We start from the raw sequence: 15,944 nt of genomic DNA, 5'->3' as shown, positions 1-15,944 counted from the left end.
CAAAATATTGTAATAAATTTTTTGTTTAAAATATTTAAAGCATTTTAGAATAATTAAGAATATTTTTTTATGTTACATTATCTTCTCTTTTGTGAGCGATCTCTGCAATAATGTTATTTCTTGATGCAAATAGGACATACATCCAAGCACAATTATTCTATTATAAATAAAGTTATATCGGAAAGTTACCAACACATAATACCATCAACATACAAGCTTTACCAAAATTTAATACATGCTACTTTCGTCCCTAATAATAAGCTAATTAAAGTCGCATCTTATTTTTATTATTTCTTTTTGCATTATAAATATAAGAAAAACAAACTTATGAAAAAAATTTATAAAATTTTCTCAATTCATATCGGATATAATTTAAACAGAACATTAAGAAATAAACTATAAAAACTATAATTTCATAAAATAACTGGTAAAAGAATGGAAAATTTGATTAGTATCATGAAGATTGATTTGCAAAATTGGATACTAATTTTTTAAAATGCAGTGCACTACAATTATAAAAAGATTGCTTCGGAAAATTGCAATTCGACTAATAATCGATAAATTATTAAATTTCATTATATGTTAAATGCGCACTGTCATCGACTTTATTCCATAAAAATCAGAAGGATATATGAAAATTAATTTTTTTACGAGTTGAAATGATATAATAACGGATTACATTTCATTTATATTATTTATATTAAAAAAAACAAAACTAAATTTCGATTTATTGATTCGATTTGTACTGATTTAGATTAGTAGTAGCAGTAGTTATAATTTCTTATTATAACTATGACAGTATATGTAATAACATTCATTGACTTTTTATTTTAAATTTCTCTTACGAACTTACAAGCAGAGACATCTTACCGTACCGGTAAATAACTTGATATGTATGTATATGTATATATAATCAAGTGTGGTATAAAGTATAATAAAATGTCCATAAGTTAAGTGATCAGATTGATATTTACATTATTTTTATTACAACTATCTTTTTTATCTTTATCATTATTTATCTGAGTAATCGACATTCGTAACATAATATTTACTTTGATATCACTTTAAACATCATATTAAGTCTTACATCAAAGTGTTCGCAAACCCGCAAATTTAGTTAAAGGGTTTGTGGTGCAAGAAGGTTATGGCAAAAATGGATTTATCATTATTAAAAAGCAAATTTCGCGGTACAATGCTTGGTGCTTTAATCGGCGATTGCACTGGTAGCCCTTATGATAGCGGCGATCAGTTAACAAGCGGCATGAAATTAGTTTTACAAAAATCATTTAATAAACTGGAAGGTCCACCATTCAAAGGTATGTATTTAAAAAAGTCATCATTCTATAAAATAATATAAAATTTAGAAATAATAGTATTTTTCTATAGAACATTTTTTTTAATTCTATAGCACCTGTCATGCAGTTTACAGATGATTCTGCTATGACTTACTCTTTGGCTAAATCTCTGGTTGACCAGAAGGAATTAGACGTCGTTGATGTTGCAAAAAGATTTGTTAAAAGTTATTACCAAGAACCTAATCGAGGCTATGGTATGGGTGTTGTAACGGTATGATGTTACATCTATCATAATTTTGTAATCCTGACACAGAGATTAATTCCGAGATTCAAATTTTGTTAAAGGTATTTCAAAAATTACGGGGTAACAAATTTACAGACATTGTAAGTCCAGCCAAAGAGCAGTTTAATGGACAAGGGTCATGGGGAAATGGTGGTGCAATGAGAATTGCACCTATTGCACTATTCTCATATCAAAACTATGATAAACTTTTAGATACAGTTAGGAAAGTGACTCAGATTACTCATACTCATAAAGTTGGAATAGATGGAGCTATTTTGCAAGTAATTGTGCTTATAAATTCATTAACATGTTATAGTCTCATTGAGTAATTATAATCCAAATATATTTTTATTATTTTTCAGGCAACAGCAATTTATCAAAGTCTGCATTTAAATCCAAATGAAGAATTAAATGTAACAAATTTTATTGATGATTTGATTCATAAAATGGACCAAATAGAAAAAGATGAAGAAGGGTAACATACAGATAATACAATTTTAAAAATTATTGTTTGTTTAAAATGTTTATTTTTCGCAGATTAGGTTTGTCAGAACCGCAACCATACAAAGTACAGCTATGTATGGTAAAATCACTAATATCTGAAGGTAGTGAAGGCTCACACGATGAAAAAGTGATACAAAAGTTGGGAAATAGTGTTGCAGCTTTGTATTCAGTACCTACTGCAATATTTTGTTTTTTAAGAGCACAAAAACCAATCACGGGTATACAGACAGATAATCCTTTCAGAAGAGCAGTTCAATATGCTGTAAATACAATATATTACCTCTCTGAGTAAAATAATGATAAAGATTAATGATTATGATTATTAATATCAATGATTTTTTCTCTTTAATTAAAAATTATACATAAAACAAAAATTACTTTTCAGATCAGTTTAGGTGGTGATACAGATACCATTGGTAGTATGACTGGAGCGATAGCCGGTGCATATTATGGAGAAGAAAAAATTAGTAGTAATCTTTTACAGCATTGTGAAGCCTCAGAGGAATTTCGGATTTTAGGCGATAAACTACTTGAATTGTCGATAACACAATAGAAATTTCCTTTTATTTACACACAAGATCAAATGTAATAACTGTTTTATTTTTAATCAGAATCTTGTAGAAATGTAATTATCATTAAGACTGTCTTTGTTAACTACTCAATTATTGCTAAGTTATTCGTGAAATATTTTTATGAGAGATTTATAACATCTTATGTACCTATAGCTATTATGAATTTGTACATTTATCGAATAAATGGTCTGTACAATTTTTTAAATAGTTTTAATTATTCTTAAAATTACAAGAAAGTATTTTATATGTATAATGCAAATACTTTCTAATTAATAATAGAACACAATGTCCAGAAATAAAATATTAATTGTCCAAGGTTTTTATCCAAATAAATCATGGAAATAGGTCAGAAAATTAATTTTAAAAATTAACTTTTATTAAGCTTTTATTAATTAACTTTTATTAAGAATTATGTAAAAGAAATTTGACATTTCTCTCAGCTGATAGGATTCAATATGGCTGCTCAGAAAACATGTTGCTTATCCACGATTGAAGAGACGCCTACAAATGATTTCTGTGGAGTATAAGTTAAGAAGAAATTACAAAAAAAGATAGAAATCCTTTAAATATAAAATTTTACAATGGCTGGCTGCGAGGAAGTATTAGAAGGATTTATTTGTCCAATATGTATGACCGATTTCAAAGCACCTAATCAATTAACGAAACATTTCGAGGATTTTCATAAAGATGATCCAGAAATTTTGAAGTCGCTTAAAGGTAAAACTTCAAACTTTCATAATTATCCTTAAATCTTATAATCTTATAAATATACCTCTTTAATCTTTATTAAACAAACATATTAATGGATTATAAAAATTGATAATGTATTTTAAAAATAAGTGTGTCACAAATATTTAAATCATTTTATTTTTCTAGATCTTTTTGGTAAGGCTAAAAAGAAGATTTTAAAGCAAGATGAAATGTCAGATTCTTTTGCAAATAATATACCATCAACTACTAGGCAACGTAGTCCAGAACTTAATTGGGGACCTCAAGAAATAGGTATTGACAAAGAGAAAATCCTCTTTGATATTGATTTATGTTAAAAAATTTAATATTACAACAATTTTACTTTGAAGAAAAGAAATTTATAATACACTGGAGAAGATAACAAATATATTCAAGCTATCTTTTAAAAAGTTAACAAAAGATCTGTAGAATTTAAAATGATTTATAAATCCTTTAAAAGAAAACGTTATATAATTGTACTAATAATTTTCAGGTGCAATGACGTCACATACAAACTACTTTAAAGAAGTAAGAAATATGAGATTGGAGCGTTACTCTACAGAAACAAATAAACTTCTCATAAGACTAGACAAATTATTAAACAATTTACCATCTGATCCAGTTGATAGAAAAGGTAGAATACAAATTTTATTATTCATTTTACAAAAAAAATTAACTAATATTTTACTTTTTTTATGATAGTTCATGAACGCACCATTGTGCCATGGATAGATGAAAAAGATGTAAAATTATGCCCTACTTGTGCAAAAAGTTTTCATGTCGCAAGAAGAAAACATCATTGTAGACTTTGTGGAGCTGTTATGTGTCACAATTGTACAATATTTCTATCTTTACAAGATGCAAGTTGGTAGTTTCAAAATTATTAAAAGAAAAAGATATTGGAAAATAAATTTTTATAGAAATCTAATTCCTTATGTTTACAGGAAAAATGACAAGTCCTGTTTCTGTACAAGATGATTCAGCAGTATCTCCTACTTCCGAACGACCAATTTCGGAACGTTTAGTACGTGCGGGTATTGGTCTTACAAAATTGGCGAGGTCACCATCCAGTGGTAGTTTAAATAGTGTACTATCCTTGGTTAACGATTCAACAGGTAGTGAGCAGCATTTTAGAATTTGTACGCACTGTGCGAATCTGCTTGATGCGAGAGAAAAACAAAAAGCAAAACATTTTGATAAACCAATAGTATGCCAATTTTATGAAAAGCTGAGGGCATATATGGAAGAAGCTTCGCAACATGTGAAAATGTACAACAAAATGTGGGAATCCTTAAAGTACGTGGTCCAATAATTGTAAAATGGACATTCGTAACACTATAACATTTGTGTACAATTTTATATTGCTCCTAGCACAAAATTACTCGTACGAAGTTAAGAGATATGTTTTTCAGTGAGGGGGAATCCACATATAATTTAGAAGATGCTCAAGCGTTAAGAAATAAGATCGCAAAGTTAGGCGAGAATATAGATTTAATTAGCAAAAGAATTTCAGTACTCGGAATGAGATGCGTAGAAAATCCTCCGCAGGATCAAGAACTTCGATTGCATCATATGGTTAGAGTGTCTGCGATGATCTTTTTGAAAGAAGAATTATTGAGTGTGCAAGCTTTACCTTCAGAAGAGAGATACGCGGAATTACAGAAGGAACGACAAAGACGTATAGAAGCTAGAATTGCGTATGAAAGACAATTAGAAGAAGAACAAAGAGAAAGACCGAAAGAGCAACGTAAAAGGGAGACATGGAACCTCGAAGTTCGACCCATTATGAAAGAAAATCAGGTGATATTAATTTATTGAATAAACGGAAAAAAAGTTTTATCAAAAACCCCTATTCTTAATATAATACCATTGATGTCATGTTCACATAGCCAAATGTGGTACTAGATCAATCACAAGGTTGGGGTCCATCTAGTGTCACTCCCATAATGCCATCTTCTATGGATCCTATAATTGAGCAAATGAGTAATCTTCGAGCTTACATTAAGCAAGCTAAAGCAGATTGCAGATATGATGAGGTTGCAACGTTAGAACGCAATCTTAAAGAGCTCCAAAGCGCCTACTTCACAATGAGAGAAAGTAATAACAGTGATGGATAAAGTATATACATATCTGCATTTTTTATTAGGTAATTCTGTATTTCTTATCGGGTTTAAATAAGACTTAATAAACCTTCCCATTATATCGAAAGCTTCACTTATCACTGCATCCATTTCACGTATTATTGCACAACGTGATGTACTTTAAAAGTTCCTTTGCATTCATGAATTTAATTATAAATATCATGATGATATTTCGTAATGTATACATTTAATATACTAAATTATTATTGTATATATTAATATTGAAAAATATATATGATTTTTAATACAATATTATTGTTATTTATTTAATTTCGGTTCTACAGCCCAGAAATGTATCTGGTTTTAGAATATTATCTGAAACTCACACATATTTACATATTTCTCACACTTGACTTCATGCAAACAAAGTTCATAATACTAAATATTTCTTATATATGTATATATATGTATATTATAGTTCAAACTTCTCTTAACATATATATTTGTAAAAACTATAATATGGATTTTTAATATAATATTTATTTGTACACTGTAGCTTTTAAATAAACCATATGTATATATATGCATAAGGTAAGAATAATGGGACGGTATGCCTTTTCATAAAAAATTAATCTACCTAAATCACAGTTTAATTTTCTCTTTACAAATATTTTATAAAAATATGTATTTATAAATAATTCTCATCATTTTAGAATGTTAGATGTTTCATAAATGAAAAAAGTATAAAATATGTATATAGTTACTAAAACAATTAAATCCTGCGTTATTCATTATATTCTAGTACTGTAACTGGTAATTCTTTCGAGCTCAATGCATTTTGCACTACTTTCGTGTTATTTTCGAGACTGCATGTACTATCAGAGTAACGAAGATCAACAATACATTGCGGTAATTCGGTAGAAGATATTTCGTTTTCATCAATATTTCTACTGGATAAATGTAATGAATCCTTTGTTTCGTAATTGGTTAAAATTTCATTTGACGAAATTGTATTATTCAAAAATACAGGAAGTTCTTTTGATAATACTTCTTGATATAATTTCATTTGTTCTGCAGATTGTCCAAACTGATTTAAAAGAACTGGCAATTCACCAGATGGTATTTCTTGTTGCTTGAGTACTTGTTCTTGTTTTCTACATTCTTGTACATTTTCTTCACTACTAAATTTCATCAAATCTGACATTTGTGCATTTAATGTTCCTTCATCATTTTCTAATTGCTTTTTGTTGTGTTTCCCTTTTGAAGAAATCAATTGTGTTGACTGCATATTTCTTTCCAAAGAACCATCATTCATTACATTAGGATTAACTGTTTCATTGTCATCAACTTGTGTAGGTAATTCAAATATCAAAGATTCATTAAAATTAAAATTTTCAAGTTCCTCCTTATCTTCCAATAATTTCTTTATTTCGTTAGAGATATCTACAGGTGCTGCAGGTCCGTATTGTGGCCGTTTTGGAAGTTCCTCTAAAAAAAAAAAAGTAAGAACTTTATTTAAGTTACAGTAATTATATACTTTATAGCAATATTTTTTTATTATACCATTTAGTAGTTCTCCAGCAACATAATCTGCAGCTCTAAATAACTGAGCTTTTGTTAAAAGGCTTAATAAATAACCCAATGTTGGTCTCCTTTTACCAATTGTCCCCCACTCTGATAAAAATAATTCTGCTGCATTTCCTTGCTGTGCAGCTTGCTCAATCATACTATAAAAGTTTAAACAATAATAAATGAGAAACGTAGTTTACTTTATATTAAGTATAATAAAATATTATAATAAAAGTACAATACAATTTTTAATTGATATTTGCTACTGTATACCTAAAATGTTCAACATTAAATTTTGGCAGATTAGAACCATTATCCTTTGGTATAATTGCCATTAACTTTTTCCATGAATCCTGTATACTTAATATTTGTCCCAGTTTATATAATTCCGCAGGCCTTAATTTTCGTATCTCTGTGTCGAAGCAAATTGTACTTTGCGACATTATGCTTATAAATCCTTCAATTTTTATGAAACGTAAATAAAAATGGGCAGTACAGTAGAAATAAACTTATATTAATTCAGCAATAAAACTGGAAAATACGATTCTTTAACCTCAATTCTTTAAATTTTCATACATAATTACGGATATAGGGTCACATGGCTAACGACCACTATAGAGAAAGACAGAAAGGTATATTTCTCTCTCTCTCTCTCTCTGTTGATCTTATTATCCATTAGTATATAAGGATAAACAATAAATAATAATAAAAATATTAGTATATAATAAATATACTATCCATTAGTAGGTTTTTAGGTTTTTACTTTTAGGTTTACATTATTTCTACTACAGTTCACTTAAATTAAAAATAGAAGATGTAATATGTAATTTCAGAAATATACATATAAAATATAAACTTCGGGGAAAATGATATAAGGAAGCACATATTAAATTTAGAATATTTGAAAAATTTGTTATTGAAATATTTTATTTTTATGTTCTGTAAAAAGATTGGTATATAAAATTTATTAAAAAGAATGTCTTTATAAGACATGTGTATACTAATTTGAAGCACAAAAAATACAAGAGCTGCAACACATACAAAATATCACAGTCTTGTTCAAAGTATGCATATTTTGAGGTAGATTATAAACTAAGAAAAATATTGACTGATTCAGTGAAAAAAAGAAACGCTAGTTTTCATTCTCTCTCTCTTTTCTGAACTTGCACATTTCTATTTTTAAGAAATTCACTGAACTATTATTTACACATAGAGGAAAAAGATATTAAGTTTTTCTGCAGTTTTTTCACTTCAGGCACAAATTTTGCATTGTATATTATGAACCTTTCAATGCCCATTACAATTACATTTAATCTTGTTATGTATAATTTGTTAAATGTAATTATATATAAGCATCATTATTTTAATGATTTTAGAATATAAACTCTGTGAATATGAAATAATACCTGAAACATAGGTCATAAGTAATTTCACAATTAACTATACTACAATTAACTAAACATTATATTTACTGACATCAGAAAAAATTGCATATACCATAATTTCATAAGCGATCTGATATATCTTTGGCGTTTTCTTTGCCATTAGCAATTCGAGATCCAAATTGAAAAGCTCTTTTAGGGAAATTGGCTGTATTTCGGAAACCAAGTTTATATGCCACTAAACGTAAAAGTAATTTATCTCCTAATCCAGATGGCATTTTATCTGTTGGATAACACCTATAAATAATTTAATAATATAATTTCTTTTTATTTTTTATTCTTCTTTCTATATTTATTTTACCAATTTACCTTTCCCATGGTTTCAGTTTTTGAACATATTCTACTATGTTTTCATCTAAGTATGGCAGTCTAGATTGTCTTCCATGATCTGATACAATACGGTCATCACGGCCTAAATTTCTTTCAGAGATTCCAGCTAGTTCAATGTTTAATTCTTGTGTTAAAGCATCCCAACCCTTATGCCTTAATATCGTTCTATGTCTCATATATCCACCAAACAATTCATCTGCACCCATGCCTAAGAGAAGTACTCTACATGGGGATTCATATACATTTGTATTCAAAAGAATTGTGCCCTTTGCTCGACTTGCAAACCACACAGCACAACCTAAGCTTTCATCTAAGATAGTGCATAGTGGATATAGTAAATTACAAATTCGCGATGAACGATATTCCTGCAATTCTGTTTGACTGATATTTACCTAAAAGAATTAATATAAATTAGTTACTAAGATATCTTTCATTTTTTACGGGTATTTCAAAGTATATTTTGATTGATATACTTCTACAAAATTCCATTTTCGTTTTGGGCAAATCTTTGTAAGCTCTACAAACGTTTGTTTTCCAGTTTTTCTGTCAGGAACATCATATTGGTCCTCCATACTTTGTTTTTCATTATTTGCACTTGATTTCTTAGATGTATTAATAGACTTTTCAAATGCAACATTGATCAAGTCAATAGGTTCATGTTGTGATACATATTTATCAGCAATTAGTGTTAAAATAGCCGAATCCAATCCTCCAGAAAATAATATACCTATTTTTGAATGATTGCATATAACATCTTGTTTCTCTAAAACTAATTTAATACATGTTTTACAGAATTTGGGCTGTTTCTTTACTCTAACTTCCACAGCTTTATAAAGAAGTTTCAATAATCGATTGACTCTTTCAAGGATATCTTTATCTTCTATCAAATATTCTAGTATTTTACAAGAATTTTCCAAACAAGGACTATTTTCCAAATATTCCAAGTCTTTAATATTAGGATGCATATGTAGACACGTTGATACATCTGATTTTAATATAGCTTTTTCAATATCAATATCTACATCCAAACGTGTTTCTAGTGCTTCAATAATATCAGTAAATCGCAAATCTGGCTCCTTCCATGGGTAGCATGTAAAATTCACTCTAGAATTGTTTAAATTCATAACAAAAATTCCAATTGCAGGAATTTCCATAATTCTATTTACATCTTTACTGGCAACAGATGTCAATGTTAAAATATTTTCAGCAGTATCCACTTTTAAAAGCAAACTGTGTCTGCCAATAACATCTCTACCAAAATACAAAAGATTTGTAGACTTTTGAAAATATATAAAACTATATGGACCTTGGATTTCTTGGAACACTGACAGTACACTTGAACATGACTGTAGAGCATTTAACAGCACAATAGTATCACATATATTATCTTGAGCCTAAAACAAATAACATAATCATTCAATAATATTCTATTTTACTACTAGTTACTAGTACATGAAATAGTTATAATATAGTCAATATATTCGCATAATATATAATATTTACCAAATTTCCAGAAAATATATCTCCATTCCAAAGAAGAATATTACCACTCGAATCTACAGCTGGTTGTTCACAAAAATCTGAACCCTGCATCCATAATACAGAAGCAACAAAGTGACCAGACCAAATTGGAGTTAAATTTTCAAATTTCTCAATTAAACCATCAGGACCACGGGCAATTATTAAATTCTTGCAAGCTTCCCACTGAGAGAGAAAAATATTAAATATTATAAATAATATTATAACTTATCAATTACAATCTTTGTTTATGATTATAATGTATATTTCAATAATAGTACCTCATGTGAAATCTCTATACAATTTGCATGGTTTTGTGAAATGTTACAGAATATTCCACACATGGCTATATTGGCATAAACATAACCCTTTATAGTTATAAACCAGTTGGTTTACAAATAAATGTCTTGTTATGTGTATATCTCAAATCATGCTTTATTTAAACATAATCGTACGTATGTTTATATGATATGATGATAATAATATAAAGGTAATATAAAATATGTAAAAATTATGATTTTAATTACGTTAAAATTACGTTAGCATTTAATTTTAATTAACAAATTTCTTCCGATATTTTTTAATTTCATTTTAAAATATTTAAAATCGTCAAAAACATGCAAAGAAAATGTAGCTGTTAATTTGAACGTATTTCATTGTTCTACATGAGTTCTCGCCATGTTGTCAAAAATGGCAATCTTAAAGAATCGATAATTAATCAAAATTCACGTATTGGACCTTGAATTGTATTGTATAGTGATATTGTGTAGCGTAATATATTTTTTGTACATATTTTATTCAGTCATTATTAACTAGCTTGAGCACAATCTTACAATTACGTAGCTATTTATACGTTTATATCTTATATCGTTTATGACAGTTCTTCGATTTATTTGCAATATGATCAATACGGGGTTTGTATTATAAATTTATATTTTAAATTATAAATTGTATTATACATTATAAATTGTGTTAAATATTTATAATATAAATTAGTATACTATAATATAAATTTATAATTCATATATTATCTATAACATAAACATAAATAAAAACATAAATTATTTATAACAGATTGTGTAAAAATAAAACAAACTGTTATTTTCAATCATTTTAGCGATTACGCAAAAGAAGATAATTGTAAATTATCAATTTATTGTTTTAAAAAGTTCATTAAATTTGAGTGAAAATTATACATATTGTGCTGTTAATTATGTTCTAGTTACGTTTTATTTATACATACATTAATTATAAAAGCTACAAAAATATCATTAAATATATAGCAAATATCATTACTGCAGACATTTATGTAAATTTATTCTTTTAACATAGTGTACCCTAATTAGAGACCTATTTTACTTACTGAATATTGTAATTAATACCTTATTTTGGATATTTTATGTATTTTTATATATTATGTGCATTTTTATATCTGCAAATTTCTCATAAATGCATAAACATCTGTAGTCTAATCATTATCAATACATATTAATAAATATATATTTTCATATGTACAGATATATATAGATGTATGTTTTTAATATCTATTAGTTTTATAGAATATACTTACCATGTATAAATGTTTAATATATGTATATAGAAAACTTGCTGGCCGCACAATCTTTATTACTGGTGCAACAAGAGGGATTGGGAAAACTATTGCCTTGAAAGCTGCAAAAGATGGGGCAAATATCGTCATTGCAGCTAAAACTGCAGAACCACATCCAAAGTTACCAGGCACCATATACACTGCTGCCAAAGAGAGTAATTATAAAAATAATAAAAAATATTAAATAATAATTAATTAATCATTTCAAATTTTGATATATGAATTTTCCTTCATTATAGAAATTCATTTGTTTCAGTTGAGCAAGTGGGTGGTAAAGCATTACCTTGCATCGTAGATGTAAGAGATGAAGCACAAGTAGTGTCTGCAGTAGAAAATGCTATTAACAAATTTGGTGGTATTGACATTGTTATTAATAATGCCAGTGCAATTTCTTTAACAGGCACAGAATTTACAGATATGAAAAAATATGATCTTATGAATAACATCAATGCCAGAGGAACATTTTTAGTGTGAGTATAAAAGATCTTTACGAATTACATATACAAATCAAGAATGATAATTATTATAGCGATATTTATTTTAAGGTCCAAGATATGTTTACCTTATTTAAAAAAAAGCACAAATCCTCATATAGTAAACATCAGTCCACCATTAAGCATGAAACCAATATGGTTCAAAAATCATGTTGCGTATACAATATCTAAATTTGGAATGTCAATGTGTGTTCTTGGCATGGCTGAAGAATTTAAGAACAGTGGCATTGCTGTAAATGCTGTCTGGCCAAAGACTGGTAAATTATTCATTTTTTAATTTCATTATTTTCTTAATTTTTATTTATTTGTATAAATCTAAATTTATTCTTAATCCAGCTATTTATACTGCCGCGGTTGCAATGTTATCTGGTGCTGAATCAAGTAATTACAGTCGTAAACCTGATATAATGGGAGATGCTGTGTATGCTTTGATTTGTAAAGATAGTAAATCTATTACTGGGCAGTTTCTAATTGATGAAGAAATATTAAAAAATGAGGGAATCACGGATTTCACAGATTATGCATGTAATCCAGGTATATTGAGTAGAATATAACATTTCTATAGTGATCTATAATTAATACTTTGTTAAAGGAATCTATTATAAATATTTCTTTCTCTTTTTTTAGAAAATAAAGATAAATTAATGCTAGATTTCTTTGTGGATGAAAATTTGGAGTCTTTGGGTTCAGAAACTCATTCATTATATAAACTAACACAAAAAGATATACAGGATACTAATAAAACAAACGGAAAAATTGCACAAATATTTAGCGTTATTCAAGCAAACTTGAATAGTGATCTTGTTAACAAAACAGGCGCCATATTTCAATTCAATGTCAGAGGTAAATCAGCCTGTGAGATTAAATATTGTCTTTTATTGATTGCTCTAGAAACATGTCAATTAATATAAAGTTAATAGGTAGTGAAGCTGGTACATGGTTTTTGGATCTTAAAACTGGTCAAGGTTCGGCAGGTAGAGGAGAACCTAGTCAATCACCAGATGCTACGTTAACAATGGATTCTGATAACTTTTTTGCAATGTTTTCTGGTAATTAAATATATTTATGTATTAAACGTATTAGAAATTGATTTAGAATGAGGTTTATCAGTAGAAAATTTGTATTTGTTTAGGAAAATTGAAACCAACATCAGCATTTGTAATGGGAAAATTGAGAATTAGTGGAGACCTTCAAAAAGCAATGAAATTGGAAAAATTAATGAATCTATTAAAGTCTAAACTTTAAGAATCAAATGTTTCCTCTTTTTAAGAAACACTGAATCTAGAATATTCTTACATGAAACTAGAATATTCGTATTGTTACTTTTCTTTTAAAGTTTAATGTTAAGTATAAAATGTTTATACAGTTTTTAAAGATTAATGTAAAATATATTTTTATATACTCTCTTGTAATATATTTTGTAACAACAAAGGAATTATACAATTTAAATGCTCAAATAGTTATTCCTATATTTCAAACTATATTTACAATATATCATTGATGTTTGTCATTTTTCATAAAAGCAATCTATAAATATAAGCAATATTTCATTCCTATAGTTTTTACCTTTTCATAAGTTCCAAAGAAGATAAATCCTCCCATAATTATGTACATTACTCTGGGGCCCACACCAGCAAAAAGTCTACAAAGTTTCCAATTTTAAAGTCAAATCAATATAAAAATTGAAAAATTATCCATTATAAATCAAATACCGACTTACCCATGAAAACCTTTATCTCTATATATATCTTTTAATACATATAGTATTTTTAATTTTGAAGTATTTCCATTTCCATGTGAAAGCATTATTCTCGTTTTTATAACATCTAGTGGTGTAGTAGCAGTGGCAGAAATACCACCTACATAATTACATGGAATTAATTATACATCAATTATAAAGTAAAATTATCATAGGATACTAAAGATTTAAACCTGCAATTGCTCCACATATTGCACTTTCTATAGGAAGAATTTCTCTGTCAATATGCAAACTCCAAACTTTCTTAAAGTATTCCCACATTGGAAATTGTATTAAACTAAAAGGCATATCTCTTAATACAGTGCTCCAATAACAACTATATAATAATCTAAGATTAATATCTTGTCTATCTAGCATTGAAACTTGTCTCCTTTGTTTTATTACTTCCACAGGTACTCTTATTAAACAGGCTACCTTCATTCAAATTAAATATAATTAGAGTTTTATTCTTAATGAAAATTCTAATTAATTATTTTTTTCCTAAGAATTACCATTTCTGCTAAAGATGCTGAACCCATGTGAAGGAACGAATGATATTTCTCAGGTACTCTACATTGCGTTATATTTTTAATACCTTCATATGTGACGAAAAATAATGATGCTAAAGTATTGTAAGAGATTAATTTATATGTAGTTGTATATATTTCTAAATTACTTTATATGACTTCATATTATAGCACTTGTTTACCAGTTGGTGCAGATCCAATTATTATAGGAAGAATTCCTTTATAAAGATTAGAAAATCCTCCTGATTTTGCAAATCCTTGCTTAGATTGTAAACGTGTTTTTAATGTGTCTAATGGATGCAATATTACATCGACAGATGTCCCAGCCAATCCTCCTGCCTATTTAAATGAATACTTGAATTATAGAATAAATGAATTATAATGAATAAAGTTTCAGTTTTTTAAATACTATTAGTTATTAAAAAAGTTATTAAATTAGTTATTTCAAATACTATTAGTTAAGTTAAAAAATAATTTAGATCAATTTTTGTCTCCCTTATATAAATAAACATTTTGTTACTTACTATTAAAGACACAGTAAAAGTAAATTTCGTATCCGTTGTTTCTAACGACATTTCATATTATGATAACTTTATTAATTTGAGTTAAACTACACTCATTGAATGAATCGTGGATAGAAGCCACTGTGGCATGAAAGTAAATTATCAAATACGCTAAAACCGCTCAACTTTACATAAGGATAATTTTTGAAAATTATTAAATTACAATAAAAGAAGACAACCATTCTATTTATTTTTGTGCATAACAGCACAAAAATAACCTAGTTTAATCTACATACACATGACTACTATATTTCGTTAAAAATTTATCTAATGTTATCATTGAAGTAAAATTTTCATGTCATTGTTCTTTCATGTCATGATAATATCCATTATCAGTTAGAAATGATGACTTTTCGAAGAAATAATCTATATTCTTATTTTTTAATCCTATAATGGTAGACTGAAAACTTTTACAACCCTAAACCAATTTTCTGTATAGGTAGATAAATAAATAAAATTAACTTTATATAATAGTTGCCTCTATTCTATAAAAAATCTTCGTAATAATATACGCAGGTAATTTAAATAAATTTGATAAAGATATATGAGTTGAATTCTGAACGGTTAAAAGACTACAGTTCAAGTCGGTATACTTTCGCAGGAAAAATATATGGGGTTATTATCAGTATATAATGAAGTCATAGGTACTTAAAAAATTCGAATATTTTATATTTATAAATTTGAATTTTG

General features: G+C 27.4%; 6 protein-coding genes across 9 annotated transcripts; 3 read left to right on the top strand and 3 right to left on the bottom strand.

Annotated features, from left to right (window-relative positions):
* Window positions 1-912: 912 nt before the first annotated feature.
* On the top strand, window positions 913-2,859 carry LOC100745211 (ADP-ribose glycohydrolase ARH3). 2 transcript variants are annotated; one of them, XM_003488063.3, is made up of 6 exons: window positions 913-1,316; window positions 1,409-1,566; window positions 1,641-1,859; window positions 1,941-2,053; window positions 2,116-2,344; window positions 2,468-2,859. In XM_003488063.3, the coding sequence occupies exons 1-6, from the start codon at window positions 1,145-1,147 to the stop codon at window positions 2,633-2,635; spliced, it is 1,059 nt and encodes a 352-aa protein (XP_003488111.1). In that variant the 5' UTR covers window positions 913-1,144; the 3' UTR covers window positions 2,636-2,859. The 2 variants fall into 2 exon arrangements, with proteins under 2 accessions (XP_003488111.1, XP_024222203.1); XM_024366435.2 differs by having other exon boundaries at window positions 1,177-1,316; window positions 1,423-1,566.
* Window positions 2,860-3,088: 229 nt separating this feature from the next.
* LOC100745090 (rabenosyn-5) lies at window positions 3,089-5,774 on the top strand. Its single transcript, XM_003488062.4, has 7 exons — window positions 3,089-3,371; window positions 3,531-3,656; window positions 3,877-4,017; window positions 4,086-4,247; window positions 4,328-4,679; window positions 4,796-5,183; window positions 5,273-5,774. The coding sequence occupies exons 1-7, from the start codon at window positions 3,236-3,238 to the stop codon at window positions 5,498-5,500; spliced, it is 1,533 nt and encodes a 510-aa protein (XP_003488110.1). The 5' UTR covers window positions 3,089-3,235; the 3' UTR covers window positions 5,501-5,774.
* LOC100744966 lies at window positions 5,760-7,732 on the bottom strand. Of its 2 annotated transcripts, XM_003488061.4 has the most exons (4): window positions 7,576-7,732; window positions 7,307-7,490; window positions 7,028-7,191; window positions 5,760-6,952 (listed from the first exon to the last, which is right to left on the bottom strand). In XM_003488061.4, the coding sequence occupies exons 2-4, from the start codon at window positions 7,474-7,476 to the stop codon at window positions 6,249-6,251; spliced, it is 1,038 nt and encodes a 345-aa protein (XP_003488109.1). In that variant the 5' UTR covers window positions 7,477-7,490; window positions 7,576-7,732; the 3' UTR covers window positions 5,760-6,248. The 2 variants fall into 2 exon arrangements, with proteins under 2 accessions (XP_003488109.1, XP_024222204.1); XM_024366436.2 differs by having other exon boundaries at window positions 7,307-7,732.
* A 210-nt stretch (window positions 7,733-7,942) lies between these two features.
* Window positions 7,943-10,953, bottom strand: LOC100744363 (asparagine synthetase domain-containing protein 1). Of its 2 annotated transcripts, none has more exons than XM_012383622.3 (6): window positions 10,605-10,953; window positions 10,309-10,509; window positions 9,279-10,199; window positions 8,785-9,197; window positions 8,510-8,712; window positions 7,943-8,439 (listed from the first exon to the last, which is right to left on the bottom strand). In XM_012383622.3, exons 1-5 carry the CDS (start codon window positions 10,665-10,667, stop codon window positions 8,538-8,540), a joined length of 1,773 nt encoding a protein of 590 aa, XP_012239045.1. In that variant the 5' UTR covers window positions 10,668-10,953; the 3' UTR covers window positions 7,943-8,439; window positions 8,510-8,537. The 2 variants fall into 2 exon arrangements, with proteins under 2 accessions (XP_012239045.1, XP_012239044.1); XM_012383621.3 differs by having other exon boundaries at window positions 8,531-8,712.
* A 27-nt stretch (window positions 10,954-10,980) lies between these two features.
* Window positions 10,981-13,875, top strand: LOC100744608 (hydroxysteroid dehydrogenase-like protein 2). The gene is made up of 8 exons (XM_012383623.2): window positions 10,981-11,237; window positions 11,924-12,087; window positions 12,189-12,402; window positions 12,478-12,683; window positions 12,763-12,960; window positions 13,054-13,269; window positions 13,347-13,475; window positions 13,559-13,875. Exons 1-8 carry the CDS (start codon window positions 11,197-11,199, stop codon window positions 13,669-13,671), a joined length of 1,281 nt encoding a protein of 426 aa, XP_012239046.1. The 5' UTR covers window positions 10,981-11,196; the 3' UTR covers window positions 13,672-13,875.
* Window positions 13,868-15,680, bottom strand: LOC105680535 (S-adenosylmethionine mitochondrial carrier protein). Its single transcript, XM_012383624.3, has 6 exons — window positions 15,216-15,680; window positions 14,874-15,030; window positions 14,677-14,786; window positions 14,359-14,599; window positions 14,147-14,285; window positions 13,868-14,068 (listed from the first exon to the last, which is right to left on the bottom strand). Exons 1-6 carry the CDS (start codon window positions 15,264-15,266, stop codon window positions 13,954-13,956), a joined length of 813 nt encoding a protein of 270 aa, XP_012239047.1. The 5' UTR covers window positions 15,267-15,680; the 3' UTR covers window positions 13,868-13,953.
* Window positions 15,681-15,944: the final 264 nt, after the last annotated feature.

The sequence above is a fragment of the Bombus impatiens genome, unplaced genomic scaffold (assembly GCF_000188095.3).
Source record: "Bombus impatiens unplaced genomic scaffold, BIMP_2.2 scf_0217, whole genome shotgun sequence".
NCBI lineage: Eukaryota > Metazoa > Arthropoda > Insecta > Hymenoptera > Apidae > Bombus > Bombus impatiens.
This window is presented reverse-complemented; position numbering and strand designations above follow the sequence as displayed.

Coding starts and splice junctions, on each gene's coding strand:
- LOC100745211 (XM_003488063.3), top strand. CDS start 1,145: ATGGCAAAAATGGATTTATCATTATTAAAAAGCAAATTTCGCGGTACA. Junction 1,860..1,940: donor TAGATGGAGCTATTTTGCAA/GTAATTGTGCTT, acceptor ATTATTTTTCAG/GCAACAGCAATTTATCAAAG. Junction 2,054..2,115: donor ATAGAAAAAGATGAAGAAGG/GTAACATACAGA, acceptor TATTTTTCGCAG/ATTAGGTTTGTCAGAACCGC.
- LOC100744608 (XM_012383623.2), top strand. CDS start 11,197: ATGACAGTTCTTCGATTTATTTGCAATATGATCAATACGGG. Junction 12,403..12,477: donor GCCAGAGGAACATTTTTAGT/GTGAGTATAAAA, acceptor ATTTATTTTAAG/GTCCAAGATATGTTTACCTT. Junction 13,476..13,558: donor CTTTTTTGCAATGTTTTCTG/GTAATTAAATAT, acceptor GTATTTGTTTAG/GAAAATTGAAACCAACATCA.
- LOC100745090 (XM_003488062.4), top strand. CDS start 3,236: ATGGCTGGCTGCGAGGAAGTATTAGAAGGATTTATTTGTCCAATATGT. Junction 3,372..3,530: donor AATTTTGAAGTCGCTTAAAG/GTAAAACTTCAA, acceptor TTATTTTTCTAG/ATCTTTTTGGTAAGGCTAAA. Junction 4,680..4,795: donor AAAATGTGGGAATCCTTAAA/GTACGTGGTCCA, acceptor TATGTTTTTCAG/TGAGGGGGAATCCACATATA.
- LOC100744363 (XM_012383622.3), bottom strand. CDS start 10,667: ATGTGTGGAATATTCTGTAACATTTCACAAAACCATGCAAATTGTATA. Junction 9,198..9,278: donor GAAAATGGAATTTTGTAGAA/GTATATCAATCA, acceptor TAATTCTTTTAG/GTAAATATCAGTCAAACAGA. Junction 8,713..8,784: donor AAACTGAAACCATGGGAAAG/GTAAATTGGTAA, acceptor AATTATTTATAG/GTGTTATCCAACAGATAAAA.
- LOC105680535 (XM_012383624.3), bottom strand. CDS start 15,266: ATGTCGTTAGAAACAACGGATACGAAATTTACTTTTACTGTGTCTTTA. Junction 15,031..15,215: donor CTTTTACTGTGTCTTTAATA/GTAAGTAACAAA, acceptor TCATTTAAATAG/GCAGGAGGATTGGCTGGGAC. Junction 14,286..14,358: donor AATATGTGGAGCAATTGCAG/GTTTAAATCTTT, acceptor GTAATTATGTAG/GTGGTATTTCTGCCACTGCT.
- LOC100744966 (XM_024366436.2), bottom strand. CDS start 7,476: ATGTCGCAAAGTACAATTTGCTTCGACACAGAGATACGAAAATTAAGG. Junction 7,192..7,306: donor TTTAATGTTGAACATTTTAG/GTATACAGTAGC, acceptor AAACTTTTATAG/TATGATTGAGCAAGCTGCAC. Junction 6,953..7,027: donor TGCTGGAGAACTACTAAATG/GTATAATAAAAA, acceptor TTTTTTTTTTAG/AGGAACTTCCAAAACGGCCA.